This window comes from Anser cygnoides, chromosome 26 (genome assembly GCF_040182565.1).
Source record: "Anser cygnoides isolate HZ-2024a breed goose chromosome 26, Taihu_goose_T2T_genome, whole genome shotgun sequence".
Classification (NCBI taxonomy): Eukaryota; Metazoa; Chordata; class Aves; order Anseriformes; family Anatidae; genus Anser; species Anser cygnoides.
The window spans coordinates 234,584-249,059 of NC_089898.1; the positions used below are offsets into that span (position 1 = coordinate 234,584).

The following is a 14,476-nucleotide window of genomic DNA, read 5'->3' on the forward strand; positions in this document are numbered from 1 at the left end:
ATCATTTGCACTTTTTTCTTTTGCTCCCTATTAGGAACCTTTTGGCATGCGTTTCTTCCCACCATTTCTTGGCAGTGGTCCAGTGGTCTCTTTGCTTTACATTTCTTACTTGCTGCCCAATAATAATTTATCACTGAATCTTCCGTGTACACCTAATACTGCTAGCAAAAACCTTGCAGTTCTCTTGTTGTCTTTCACGTGACTTGTCTTACTCTGTGGCGTCTGCTATGATGTTCATCAGAGCTGTGGAAGAAATTCCCTTTCATGCTTTGTGGGGGAGTCAGTTTTCAAGCTATGTAACGTAGGGGCTGTAGCGCCCTATTTCAATAGTAATTGAAACTATATGCTGATAGCACTTCTGAATATTTATAATTACCAATATGATTCTGTACGTCCAGATTTGCAGAGTAGTATCTTAGGCTTACGTCAAGTCTGTGAATTAACTCATCATTTCACAGCCCTTTGAACTAAAGCTATAAATGTTTTTTTGAGATACGTAAGCAATTTAGATTGAGGTTTTATGTAGATTTCAGTTTTGAAAGTATATTGTTTCTCTTGTGTTTAAAAGAAAACAAACACATTTAGTGTTTTTTCTATTACAGCGTCTGGAATTCTTCTGTAGTTAGAGCAAGGATGTGCTGGTTTTTTGGGTCTCATGTTCTTTTTGTGTCTTTGGCAGTCTTAATTATTTCTGCTTTGAGTTTGTAACTTCGAAGCCTACAGAAGAATGCTGAGTAATATGAATGTTTTGGTCATAGCTCTTAACCTTTGTTCTGCTTCATTGCTTTAATACCAGATGTGAAGTTTAGCATTTGATAGGGCAACTTTAACATCCTGAAGGATCTTAAGAGTTAAGTTGGGAATCAGAAAACTGTTTGTCAGCAAATATGTTTTAACCACGGATGCAGGGAAATCGTTGCTATCTACTTTTCAATTACAGTAAAGATTCACTATTAGAAAGAATGCATGTTCATTTTTACCTTCAGTCTGAAGGACTGTTACAATGTAGTGGAGATTCTGTATGAAAATTTATCATGTGCTGGGACTGAAATAAACTTTTCTGAGGTGAGAGAGAAACATGATTCTGGGATGTGAAACTTTATGTTCACTAAGTCAACTTCTGGCAAAACTGCACTTACAGTGGATGTTACAATTTCCTTTATTTAAAAGATGCTAAAGAGATTTGTTTGTTTACTGACTGCTGATATTTGGACAAATATAAAAGATGAATATACATGCCAAAGTTGTTCTGGGGTTTCTAAACCTCTCTACTACATCTTTGTGGCGGATCAAGATCATGATATTTCTTTCCAAGACGACCAGCAGATACCTGGCTGGGGATCGCTGCATCTCTAGTTGTGATGCTGTTCTGCTCTTAGACAGTATTCAAGGAACTTTCTCTGAACCTGTTCTTATCTGAAAATGGGAATAATAGTGTGCTTTGCGTAGCACTGAAATGTGAATAAAACCCACAAAACCCACCCCCAACAACTGATTATTATTATTACGGGAAAAATCAAGGTTACTTCATAACAACAACCAGTTCCAAGAGGTTGTAAGTACTTCTCAGGAGGAAGAGATTGCAGTTCAGGAAAGAAATGAACAAGAATATTTCTCAGAGGGCAAAAGTGATTCCTGAAATCTTGGTTCCAAAGAACCGAAAGCCCCTCACGGGCCCTTAACGCAGTTTCCCTCCAGTAATCTGACTGCAAACATCGAACTGGCATGCGGAGTCCAGTTCTGAGCACAGAGACTTGCACACAGTCTGCTGCTTCTGTATCTGAACAATGATGAGGGGTCCCTGCACAGGTGGCTCTGGCCAGTGTTACTGTGGTGGTTATGGCTGGAGAAATCCTTTCTGGCTTCCAGTGGGAGGGAAGATGCCAGTTTTCCCCTCCCACTTGAAGATTGTTTCTGTGCACTGCACAGCTATCTGTAGTTGTTTGGTTTTCTCTCTTTCTCAGAAGGAGCAGAATCTGTAATCCTTCAATTAACTCAGCCTATGAATGCGTTTCATACTGAAATATGTTGATGGTCAGGTGTTTTCGTAGTAATTTAAGCTTAAATATCTTCCTGGACTTAGCTGAAAGCTAGGATAAGCACTTGCATTCAGGATGAGGAATCTTAGGCTGTCCTTCCCAAGTGTAGTTCCATGTTGTGTGGCTTAGCTCTGACACAGTGATTTTCCTAACATCTTCTGATTGCTTCCATCTAGTGGATATTTTGAGGAGCACAGCTCAGTCTCCAAGTGTCCTGGATCTGTACACCAATGTAAACATAGCTTGAAACTTCTTCCTGTGTTACTGCAGTATAAACCAACCTGATTTCTGCAAGGACCTATTCTGGATGTAGCTTTGGCTTAGCCAGGATAAAGATTCGTTGAAGTATTTTTGGCAGATACTTATGTACTTTAACTAACAGTACATCTGTGTTTAGTTGCATAATATAATTTGAAAAAGATGTGTGAAAATATAAACAGTAACATGATACAGTTTTAGGAGCAATGATATAAGCCAAATTTTAATTTGTGTGTGCATGCAAAAATAAAAAAGGGTGCTAGAATCACATTTAAAACAATGGAATGAAAAAAGATTGTAGCGAGTTTTCAGAAAAGCTTTGTATAGCTGTAACTCGCAGAATTTTCTTAGAAAGTGCAGAATTGGATTAGAAAGAATTTCATAATCTAGCAGTTAATATTACTGGAGATAATGCTGTCCTTTCCCTTGTATTAGTTGATCAAGTGTCACTTTAAAACCAATCAGTTTATTGCATTCATTGCTTCTTTGAGGAGGCTGTCACAGAATGTCAGTCCTTTGGCTTAAAAACGTATTTATTTCAGGTTAAATGTACTGTTGACTAGTTAACATCTGTGATTTTGCTAATTTGTTGTCATCTTAAATATGACTTTTTTCCTATCTAATATTTAAATCCCCTGAACTTTTCCAGAGAGGACAAACCTTTTTGTCTGTGGTTTTGAGTGCTAAGCAGCAGATTTATATGATGTTTTACGCAGTAATTTCCTTTTGTTTTCATTTTTCATACACGTTAATAGTGCTACAGTTGTAGTAGTTCCATAATATATTTTATCCCAGGTAATATATTGCAAGCGCTTTTGAGAATTCCACCCCAGCTTTCTGGATACACGATGGGAATTTTTAAGGCTACTGTGTTCTAGGATTATTTGTGCATCACCTCATAGTTTATTCATTTAGTGACAAATTAAGACATCAACACTCTGATTTTTGCATTCAATTAATTTACAGCCCTTGTTTTTCCAAGTTTCTTCTAGTCCTGGAATTCTATTCTTTCCTTTGTACCTGGGATTATTTCTCTTGTCTTTGGGTGTTCTAATTTCTCTTGAGGTTACTGTTAATGCAGTATTTTCTGTTGTGAGAACCAACTAGCATCTGAGAGACAGTGTGTGCATCGCATACTATTCACATGCGATATAATGCCTGCATGATTTTGCATATTACACAATTTGCTCCCTTGGTATACTCAGTGGTTTTATTGTTTGTTTTTCTCTCCTAGCCGGTTGCTGAACCAATTCCAATCTGCAGTTTCTGCCTTGGTACAAAAGAGCAAAATCGTGAGAAGAAACCTGAAGAGCTCATCTCTTGTGCCGACTGTGGCAACAGTGGTAGGTGACGACTTATGATGCTACTAGTAATAACCACAGTAATTTCTGAGACAGAAAAGTTTAGTGTAGTGACTGCTACTAACCTGCATGTATGAGGAGTATGCATCCATGACATATAGTACATTTAGTTGAGCTGAATCTCATGGTCCTAGGAGGAGACGCTTGGGTTAACCTAACACACAAACAGTTCATTTGACTCCTGGAGGTTGCTTTAAAAATGTAGTAACAATTACCAGTTATATCATGTTACAACAAAACAGAACTCAGTCATGAAAAATTATCTTGGTGGGCTTTTGTATGTGGGCATGTCATTTGCTTTCTAGGTTATTGTGTTATAAGTGGAATAGAGGCATCTGAAAAAGGTGTATCTGGATCACCAAAATTCTACACGGAACTATGTGATTAACAGTTATCACCGTGAGCTATCTGTGAGCATTAGCAGCAGTGGAATGTTTTTGTTGGTATCACTTTCTTGCTTTCCTGTAGGTCATCCATCCTGTTTGAAGTTCTCACCAGAACTGACAGTTCGAGTGAAAGCCTTGAGATGGCAGTGTATTGAATGCAAAACATGCAGTTCCTGTCGAGATCAGGGCAAAAATGCTGTGAGTACAGTAAAGTATGGACTGAATGAATACAATATCAGTCTTGTGAATGTTCTGTTAAAATATGCAATAAAATAATTCTAGAGTCAAGTATCTGCAGCTTCTGTTTAAGTTTGGTAGTCTTTCTGAGACCTGTGAAATACCTTACGTCTTGTAGTTGAGAAATACGTGCGTGTTCTCCCAGATGGCAACAAATTAATGGGGACTTGATGCGCATCTAAGGAGAGATTAAATCTATCTGTCTTCAACAGGATAACATGCTATTTTGCGACTCCTGTGATCGTGGCTTTCACATGGAGTGCTGTGATCCCCCTCTTACCAGGATGCCAAAAGGTGAGAACTTTGTGATGAAAAGGGTAATTTAAGGTGGTGATAGAAGAGATCAGTGGGCAGAAAGTGCTTCTGCATATTTTATTCTCTTTTAGCTACTTTTAACTTGCTATTTACATCATTGCTTTTCAGGTATTAGAGACTGTAAAATTTCCTCTGGAAAGGGGCAGAGCTGAACATCCAGTTTTTCCACTGTCTCTTGCTTCCGGTACATTATTATCTGTGAAGGGTTTTGAAAAAACCTTTGAGATCTGAGGGAATAGAAGTGATCCCTGCAGATTAAAGTGATCAGCTTAAAATTGAATGAATAACCTTGTACGTAAGAAAGAGATCGGCTTGTGAGTTTTTGAAGTCATATCTGGTTGGACAGTAGAGATTCCTGGAGTAAAACCGAACTTCTCTTTTCTGTCAGAGAGCAGACTATCTGTGGAAGATTATTCCTTGATAATTGGAAAAAGAAAAATCTTCCTGTAGAAGGTAGTTGGAAGTAGTGTATTCATAAGCAGAATATAGGATAATTAAATGTGTTTTTTACGTTTTTCTGATAATGCACTACCAATTTAAGAGACTTCAAGAATGGTTGTTGGAAGTACTTCACGGGAGGTGTGGAGAATTAACTGAATTTGACTTTAGATTGCTGGATCATACTTTTTTTTTTTTTTTTTCCAATGGATATATGATAATTGGGGCCTTTGGTATTGTTCTTAACCTTTCTGTTGGAAAACCTAGGGCCTGTAATTCTCCTTTACATTCTATGTAGATGTCCCTTGCATTCAGTGATGGGGATTTGTGTCTTATAGGTATGTGGATATGTCAAATATGTCGGCCACGGAAGAAAGGAAGAAAACTTTTACACAAGAAGGCAGCACAGATAAAACGACGCTATGCTAATCCAATAGGACGTCCCAAAAACAGATTAAAGAATCAAAATGCAACGTAAGTTTCTATATAAGAGGAGTAAGGTGTGTGATTTTATAGGGCAGCAAGTACTTTCGAAGTGTGTTATCTGCTCTCTGTGGGGAGGTATCTTTTACAATGAGGAGCTTTTCAATAATTCTTGAAGACAAAATTTCTGAAGAGTACTGTAAAAGAACAGAAGTAATCTCACAGTGCTTCTTTGTACCTAGATATTTACTCTGTGTAACAACTTAATATTTGGTTTTGAAGTATTCCTTTTAGAAATAGATTAATTTTGCTGGTTTTGTCAAGTCTGTTTTTCGGAATGGTTACTTTTACCAGTATAGTAGCTTTGTGAGCATTTCTCAAGAAATGTTTTTGATGCTTAGAGAAACACAGTAATTTACAATAAAGCAGTTAAGGTGGTCATTTGACATACTGTCTTGCAACACTATCAGATTAAATATTTTTGTCTATATTCTGCTTCCATTCCTAATGTTTCTGCACTTGTGCAAGGCTTTATTGCACTGGGACAGATTGTGTGACTTTGTTAGGGTTATTATGGAACCAGTTGTCGGGGAATTCTTTGGATTACTCTCCAGCCAGAGCAATTCCTTTAACATTGCTGTGCAGTGCTTGTTGTGATGCAACGTTATTAACTATGCTGGGGACAGAACAGTGAAGGAGTATATCGCAAGAACTTCTGTTGTGACTATCACATTAGCTTAAAAAATGTCAAACTACTGCTTAATTCTAGCTGATTAGAACCGAAGGATGTTCTGAAAAAATCTTACCAAGTTTCATGCTTAAAAAAAAAATACAGGGTACAGCTCTCTTAAGTATCCTAATTTTGGCCATTCTGCGATACCAGATAAGAAACTAGAGGACCCCTCTATGTAATTCAGAGGGACAAAAGGAAAGCTAAGTATCTGTTTTGTCTCTTATTTTTTTTCATAATTTATTCACACTTTTTCACCTTCATTCCACCATTTGTCTTGCAAAATATATCCACAGAATTATGTACAGATGCTATGGATTTGTGTTGTTTTTTTTTTATGAAAAAGCAGCCTTTTTTACTTCTCTGTAGCTGTTAAGATTCTAGCTGAAATCACTCGGCTTCTTGAAACAGCAGTCTACAGCAATTCTTCAGAGAAGTGTTAACACTTGGTTATCTTGAGAGTTTTGCAACTTCCAGCCTGAAGGACAGCGGCTGGAAGGGGATAACACTGTTTTTACTGAGATGCTCAGCATGATTCTTAGCAATCATGCATGTCCCGTATGCATTAGCTTTCAGCGTAGTTCTTTTGACAATTTCCTATTGACATGTGTAAATGTTTAGCAGCTACATAAATTGAAACTTTCCATGCAGTGTATTTGTTCTGGCTACTGTTTTTTATAACTTTTTTATTAAATTCAGCAAAAATCTGTAATTTATACTGAAGTTAATTGCACATAATGTTCAATGTGGAGAAACGTAGTGCAGTGCTACTGAGATGTTTAGAATAATGGCTCCTCTAGGGTACACAGGCTCTTGACTACTCCTTTATCGTTATTACATTTTTCAGTTCACCTTTAGCTTCTGTGTGATTCATAAATATACAAGATGGTAATCTGCTCTGCAGCCTAAAACAAACCACTTAAACCAATCTTCTGACCATATCTTTCCCCTTCTCATTCTTTAGATCAAAGGGCCCGTTCAGCAAAGTTCGAACTGGCCCTGGTCGGGGTCGGAAGCGTAAGATAACTCTGTCCAGCCAGTCAGCGTCATCAGAAGGGGGATACCTGGAGCAGACAGATATCTTGGACTTCTGCAGAGATGGCAGCACCACCTTGAAGTTTAATAAGAAAACCAAAGGGCTTATAGATGGCCTTACTAAATTCTTCACTCCCTCCCCTGACGGACGAAAAGCTCGAGGGGAAGTGGTGGACTATTCTCAGCAGTATAGGATCAGGAAAAAGGGTACCAGGAAATCTAGCACTTCAGAGTGGCCCACAGGTAAAGATTTTTCACCCTGCCAATGTAAGTATCCTGTACTCCAAGAAAATGTTCAAGGGCCAGGACACTGAAGTGACTAGAATTTTTTAGGTGCTGGAAACTTCGAGCTGAAAAGCTAACACTCAAATGCAGTTATCTTTAGTGCATCATGGTAGAATAGCAGTTGGAAAAGAGAGATCTTTGCCTCTTTATATGTAATGACAGGATGCGATGAGGGACCAAACAATGACTGTGAGGTATAATGCCCTTTGGTAATGAGGGGCTGGCAGATAACACAAAGAAATGTGCAAAATAATGTCATGTTCGAAAGAAGTAACTTAGGGAGTGGTTAATGAGAATAAGAACAACAAGGTAGAAGTATGAAATGGGAAATAGATAAGAAAGATTCATGAGTTTCCTATCTGTGGTAGAGGCTAGTAAAAATTTCTTTCTTTCTCAGCCACAGAAGAGCCTGCTTCATGCTGTGCTTCTCACCTACCTGCTGGGGAGCATCCCTTGTCTTGAACACAATTCTGCTTTGTTTTCTTTTTTAGTTTAAGATGGTCATCCATGACTGCACCTTAATTTAATCTTTGTGTTCAGATCTTTAAAGTCTTGTGTATTTTCATAACTTGTGTTGTTCCTAAGTAAGCAGTGGATAATATTCCACAATCAAATACAAGGGTTGAAGCTTTAGAATAGGTAATTGCATTAGCCTGGCTGGTGCTGGAAGCATTTTTTAAAAAAAAAAAAAAAAAGCCTCTTACTGGCTTGAGGGTGAGGTGAAGAATCTTGTGGGGTTAGGTTTTTTGTTCGTTTTTGGTGGTGCTGTTCGTTTTTTTTGTTGTTATTTTTTTTGGGGTGTGTGTATGGAAGGGAGTATTCCTTCGGTTATGAATGGAAGTGTTTTGGTTTTGATTGTGGCAACTACAGGTTTGAAATAGTTTAGTAGTCCTTTTGTGAGAAACAGGCACAATGGTAAGCCGTTTACACAAAAAGATCTTACAGTAGTGTCCTGATGGCATTTGTAACAATGAATACCTAAATGCTGCATTTGAGTCAAATATCTGACATTACTTCTTATGTGGTCAGAAATCCAGAAATGGTTCCTCCTTTTTGGTCCCAATCTGAGCAGAAAATTGCATCAGAAAAACTCAGCTGTATTCAGTCATTTTGCTACCTGTTGTTTCCTGCTGTACTAAAAAGTATGTACCTCTTTGTAAATGCAGGTGATGACAGTTTTCTCTCTCAATTACAGACAATCAGGATGGCTGGGATGGAAAACAAGAAAATGAAGAGCGCTTTTTTGGGAGCCAGGATGTCTTAACTGAAAAAGATATGGAGTTGTTTAGAGATATTCAGGAGCAAGCACTGCAGGTAAAGTTAAATATTCAGTGTTTGGCAGAAAGTACCAAACCTGTAAAAGTTTTTTTTTTTTGTTTTTTTTTTTTTAAAAAAAAAAAGTAGACTCCAGATGAGTCAGTCTGTTACAGAAGCTAATGTGCTCTGTTCTTCTGGTTGAGAGTAGAGGGGAACTGCTCTCAAGAGAGCTGAAGAATAATATAAAAGTGGACATAAGAGTGTAAGGGGCTGAGGTGAGCATCTGAAAAGCCTTGAGGGCTGTGGCTTTAATTATGTTAGAACATAGCTGTTAAGTAGCTGGTAAAATGTATGGACTGTTAAAAACAATAAAATACGGGGGCTGTTTACATGGGTCATATAGGGCCTCTGGGTGATTAAAACATTTTTTTCTAGATAATATCGCTACTTATGAAAAGGGATGAGGCATTGCTTTGTGTGTGTATGTTCACATATCTGTGTAATGTGTATAATATATCCATTATCCGTGTGTATTACATACTGTGTATGTGCGTACTTTTCAGTAACTTGAATGGTTTTATGATTTACTCCTTTTCAAGCCAGAGAGGTCAACTGAATTTATGAGGTGACTTCCTTGAACAGTGCTTCCCTAAGTATAACTGTCCTTTTAACTTTCTGTAGATATTTGACTTCTGCTTGTTTACATACAACGCTGTCAAAGGTTGATTTGATTCCAATTACTAAGTATAGTCTCTGTACCTGAAGAGTTACGGAACAATGAGTTCTGGTAAGACTGAACTCTGCCATCTGTGGGATAAAGCAGACTAAGATGGAGAGCAGTTAACTTTTTTTTTGAGGTGCAAATACAACAGTACTGTATAACACTACTTATTTCAAACTTGGTTACAGGATTGATTTAAGAAAAAAAAAACCAAGAAAAAAAAAACAAAAGGAAAAAAAATGCAACACTCAGCATGTGCATTACTGAGCAAATCGCATACCTGACTATGGCTTGTGACCATCGTTTAGAAAAACACTGAAGATCTGAAATGGTCTATGGGCATACATCCACAACAGACAAAATATTCATCTCCAAACACCTGCTTAAAAGAGCCTATTTTGAAGAGATTTTTTTTTGCCCTATGTGGGGAAAATACTTATTATAGTTGAAATACCTTACATTTAAGGTGGCTAGTTGGTTGGTTTTGGTGAGGAAAGTATTACCCAGAGTTGTGATGCAGTGATACAGGAAGTGTGCACCTGTATCTCTGAGCTAACTGCCTCACCCAAGAGAATGGAAGTGTGTGGTGATGTGTCAAAGGCTTTCAAGTGAGCCGAGGAAAAGATACTGCTTACTGAATGTTCAGGGAGAAAGCTGCTAGCGTAGAGGCTGAAGCAGTAGTCTGCTATTGAATGCCTTCTTGTAGGGACTGTGGTGTGTGAGCAGCGATACGGGAGCTAGATGTGTGCTCTGTGCCTGCCTTTGCGTTGGGCGTTCATTTGGAGGACGGTTTTCTTGCTTAAAAAAAGACACAGGGGCAGGTCTTATGGGTGCAGGTGCATATAACTGTTTTCCTTGAGACTTGTCAGGATGCCCGTGATAATTGTGTTTATTATTGACCTGTTGTAGCAAGTGATAATATTGATTCCTTTGAGAACACAGTGAAGGAAGTGCTTAGCCATAGATTGCAACAAGAGTTGCCTTCATAAACTGCTCCTTAGTAATTTGTCTGGCCAACAAGTGTTGTATGAAACCTTATACTAGTTACCAAAACTGCACAGATCGTGTTTTCCTTTCTGCATGGAATCCTCACCTTGTAACAAAAGCTTTTAGCACCTCAGATTGTTTATTTAATAGCATTGTCATATTTCTTTCTGATAAATACTAGGGATTTGTTATTATTATAGCAGGGTTTTAAGCTGAAGTAAGATAAATTGGCTCCCTTATGTAGTTTCCTTCTTAGAAGGTAGCCCAAGATGAATGGAAAAGCCTAAAGAACGAATCCATAAACTGAAGGGGACTGAAGGGGGTGGAAATAAATTGGTTGGACTCAGGATCATATACAGGTAGTAAGTTCTAAGCCCTTATTTGGCTGACTGCTGAAATACTGTTTATCTTCTGAGTGAGAATAGAGAGAGTGTTATGCACTTGTGATGGTAAGGAGGTAGCTGTGCACTGAATTTTTACTTTGGTAGGTACTGTGTTCACAGTACAAATAGTCTTAGTGCTGGGAAGACACTGTTCTATTAGTAGACATTTGTATATTCTAGATCCTAGCATCAGGAATAATCTGTGTTTCTGTACTTGGCTACTGAAATAACAAAGAAAGAAATAACAAATGGACTGAAAGAAAATTATATTAAATTATATTAAATTTTGCTGTCTACTCATTTGTATGTAAAGAGTACGACATGCAACAGTGTGAAAGGTAGTGGAATATTTATAACAATACTCGCTACTTCATTTTTGTGAATCACGTTTGCTTGGTATGTGATTGCTGGCTTCTGCATCTTCTTACTTCTCTTTGAGTTCAGATAAAGTAGGATGGACTGGGTAGATGGAAACACTTTAATTTATTTCAGCTTACAAGTCTTTCAGTTGGAAATTCACGGAAATATCTTTTTTTCTTGCATAGAAAGTTGGGGTGACTGGGCCTCCTGATCCGCAAGTCCGATGCCCCTCTGTCATCGAATTTGGCAAGTATGAAATCCAGACCTGGTACTCCTCCCCATATCCCCAGGAATACTCAAGGTACGACTGAACATCCTTTTTTGTTCTGCTTCAGTGTTTATGGGAAAGCTGTATTCCAGCACGTGTGGAAATCTTAAGATGATTGTATGTGAATGTAGGACAGAAGCAAAGTACATGTAATCCAGATACTTTTCATGGTAGTCAGTAGACATCTGAAGTTTTTTTTAGGCTGAGTCAGAAAGGCGATAAACTCTCTGTAATATGCTGTATATGCTGTGAGCATTAGAATGGCCACGGAAACGTAAGATTACGTAGGTTCCCAAAGAACTGACATGTTATGCTGAAGAGAGAGCAGCCTCAGCTAAATGATCTGATATTGGGCTGTAAGTGATAAGAGTATCCTGACTGCAGTAGTTCTTGACACATGGCATCATCATGATATAAAATAACACCATATTCCCTCAGCAGATTTGTTAACTGTATTTTAAATGACCTTATTAGAAAGGGCTGTATGCTATATAGAGCTTGAAAGAGAAAAATACGTAGAAATTTAATAAGGATGACTTTTGATGTATTATTTTTATGCTGTACGGAGTTCAACACATTAAATCATAAATGTTTAACGTTTTACATTTTAGCATCTGAAGTATTCTCCTGTGATACTCAATTAGTTGTTCTGATGTTCTCTTTCTTAACAACTTTGCAAACTGTCTAAACTGTAAACTCTTCAGACATTAACTTGATTCAGAATGAGGAATAACTTCCAAAAGTCATAGCTAGAGAGAGAAAATGAAATAAAACTTGTTGTTATACCATTTCTATCACAGAGCATATGGTCCGTTATCAAGAATTATTCTAGTCCTGCTAAGTGTATTAAATGTAATTGAGAAATAGCATCCCTGCCCAAGTTAGTGTATGCAAATGGAATTAAATCACAGCAGGACAAGATACTCATATTTAAATTGTCCGTGTCAATGTAGTACATAAAATGGCTTTGTGATGGTGTTGACAGATTTCTCATGGGGATTTCTTTTTTTTAAATACGTATTCATTACAGAATAAGTAAATGCTGTAACTTTAAGCATGGTGAGGTTTTTTTGTCCTTATTAGCACATACATAGGTTCACTATATACTGGTTTTGTTTTCATCAAGTTCTTTATCTGCAGGAGTGAGGAATTTCATGTAAAAGTCTGTATCTTCAATCTTGGATTTCTTCACCTTTGCTTACAGGCTACCCAAGTTATACCTTTGTGAATTCTGTCTAAAGTATATGAAAAGCAGAACTATTCTCCAGCAGCATATGAAAAAGTGTGGCTGGTTTCATCCTCCAGCCAATGAAATTTACAGAAAAAACAATATTTCAGTCTTCGAGGTAAGTTAAGATATGAAGCCACTCACTGTTATCTCTAAGACGGGGTCTTCAGCATCCAGCAGTGTGAGTGTTCTGTAGCCCTAAAAATCTTCATTCTTCAAGCATTCGCTTGCAAAGAGTGAAGCAGTACAAGCAAGCAGTGGGTGCTGGTATCATATATAGATTATTCATACAATAAATATGTGCGAAGGCTTGCTGTATTTAAAAAAAAAAAAAACCTTACTCATTTTAGGAAAATTAATTTTAACTTCTAAGTTCATTTAAGAAGCGATTGGACTGTGCACTTAGTCACATGGTCTAAAATTTTGGGTAGACCTGTGCAGTGCCAGGAGTTGGACTTGATGATTGCTGTGGGTCCCTTCCAACTCAGGATATTCTATGATTCTAATAAATGTAACAGGGACTCAGCCACGGCCTTTATGCTGTGAAATTTTAAATCATTTGGGAGACTGCCTGTGGCATTGAAGCCTTCCTGTTGTGTTAGATATGTCAAATATTGAGGGATACCCAGACGAAGCATTTTCTTCTATGACAGAATATAGAGTGATATAACTTCTCCTCGTTTTTGTAAGGTTGATGGCAATGTCAGCACTATCTACTGCCAGAATTTGTGCTTATTAGCCAAACTCTTCCTGGACCATAAGACTCTTTATTATGATGTGGAGCCATTTCTTTTCTACGTGCTGACACAGAACGATGTGAAGGGCTGTCACCTTGTTGGTTACTTTTCTAAGGCAAGTATTTGAGTGCTTCAGACTTGGAATTGCTGTGGTGAGAAATGTTGCTTCAGAGTCTTTAACTGTAATTTAGGCCTTTGCATTTTATGTAATATAATATGCAAGCTGAAATGATGGTAATAGAGTTTTAATATTTTTCTCTCCTCTAAAGTCTTTCTGTTGCTCAAGTATGTTTTTCCTAAAAAAAAAAAAAAAAAACCAACTGTGGCTTTATATCTCAGTTTTTGATAATAAGTAATTATGGAGTTGTACAGAACAACTTCTATTTCTGGCTGGTCAGAAGTTTTCTACTTTTAAAATGTGCTGCTTTTTTTTTTTTTCCCAACAGGAAAAACACTGCCAACAGAAATACAATGTTTCCTGTATAATGATTCTTCCACAATACCAGCGTAAGGGCTACGGCAGGTTCCTAATTGACTTCAGTAAGAAACTTCTTCACTTTTTTTCTCCTTTTCATATTTTAAAGAAAGACTTAGTCATTAAAGAGGATATCTTTTAAAAATAAAAAAAGAAGTCTCAGAAAAAGGATGCTGATGTTCACAGTAATCTGAACTTAACTACTTAATCTTTTTTGTTGGAAACCTTAAATTCTGAAAACAAGTAGATGAATTTTCCTCTAATTCAGGTGTAAGCAACTATAGGCATTTGTCAGTATAGGGTTTTTGCAGAAGCTAATCTTGTGCATGTAGTTATTTATAAAGAAAGCCAACTCTAAAACCACATGGCGTGTCAAACTTTCAGTGGCTTGATTAAGCGAATGTGTCTTAAGCAAAAGGTAGTCATAGTTAGGTTTTAATTTAGCTTTGAGAGCAACAAAAACAGATGGTTTTAGGCTGTGAGTACTCTAACAGTTCTCAGTTTCATGTGGATTTCAGTAAGTTCACTAGGAAACTTGCCACTGTTACTATAC

At 37.4% G+C, this 14,476-nt stretch overlaps 1 protein-coding gene across 2 annotated transcripts in view; it reads left to right on the forward strand.

Moving 5' to 3' along the window:
* Positions 1-14,476, forward strand: part of KAT6A (lysine acetyltransferase 6A) — a 44,525-nt gene that overhangs the window by 14,906 nt on the left and 15,143 nt on the right. For both annotated transcript variants that reach the window (XM_066983428.1, XM_013194425.3), the window contains 10 exons: positions 3,532-3,640; positions 4,127-4,242; positions 4,494-4,575; positions 5,373-5,508; positions 7,152-7,465; positions 8,703-8,821; positions 11,401-11,516; positions 12,688-12,829; positions 13,402-13,563; positions 13,895-13,988. In XM_066983428.1, coding sequence (XP_066839529.1) covers positions 3,532-3,640; positions 4,127-4,242; positions 4,494-4,575; positions 5,373-5,508; positions 7,152-7,465; positions 8,703-8,821; positions 11,401-11,516; positions 12,688-12,829; positions 13,402-13,563; positions 13,895-13,988 — 1,390 coding nt within the window. The remainder of the gene's footprint in view (positions 1-3,531; positions 3,641-4,126; positions 4,243-4,493; positions 4,576-5,372; positions 5,509-7,151; positions 7,466-8,702; positions 8,822-11,400; positions 11,517-12,687; positions 12,830-13,401; positions 13,564-13,894; positions 13,989-14,476) is intronic.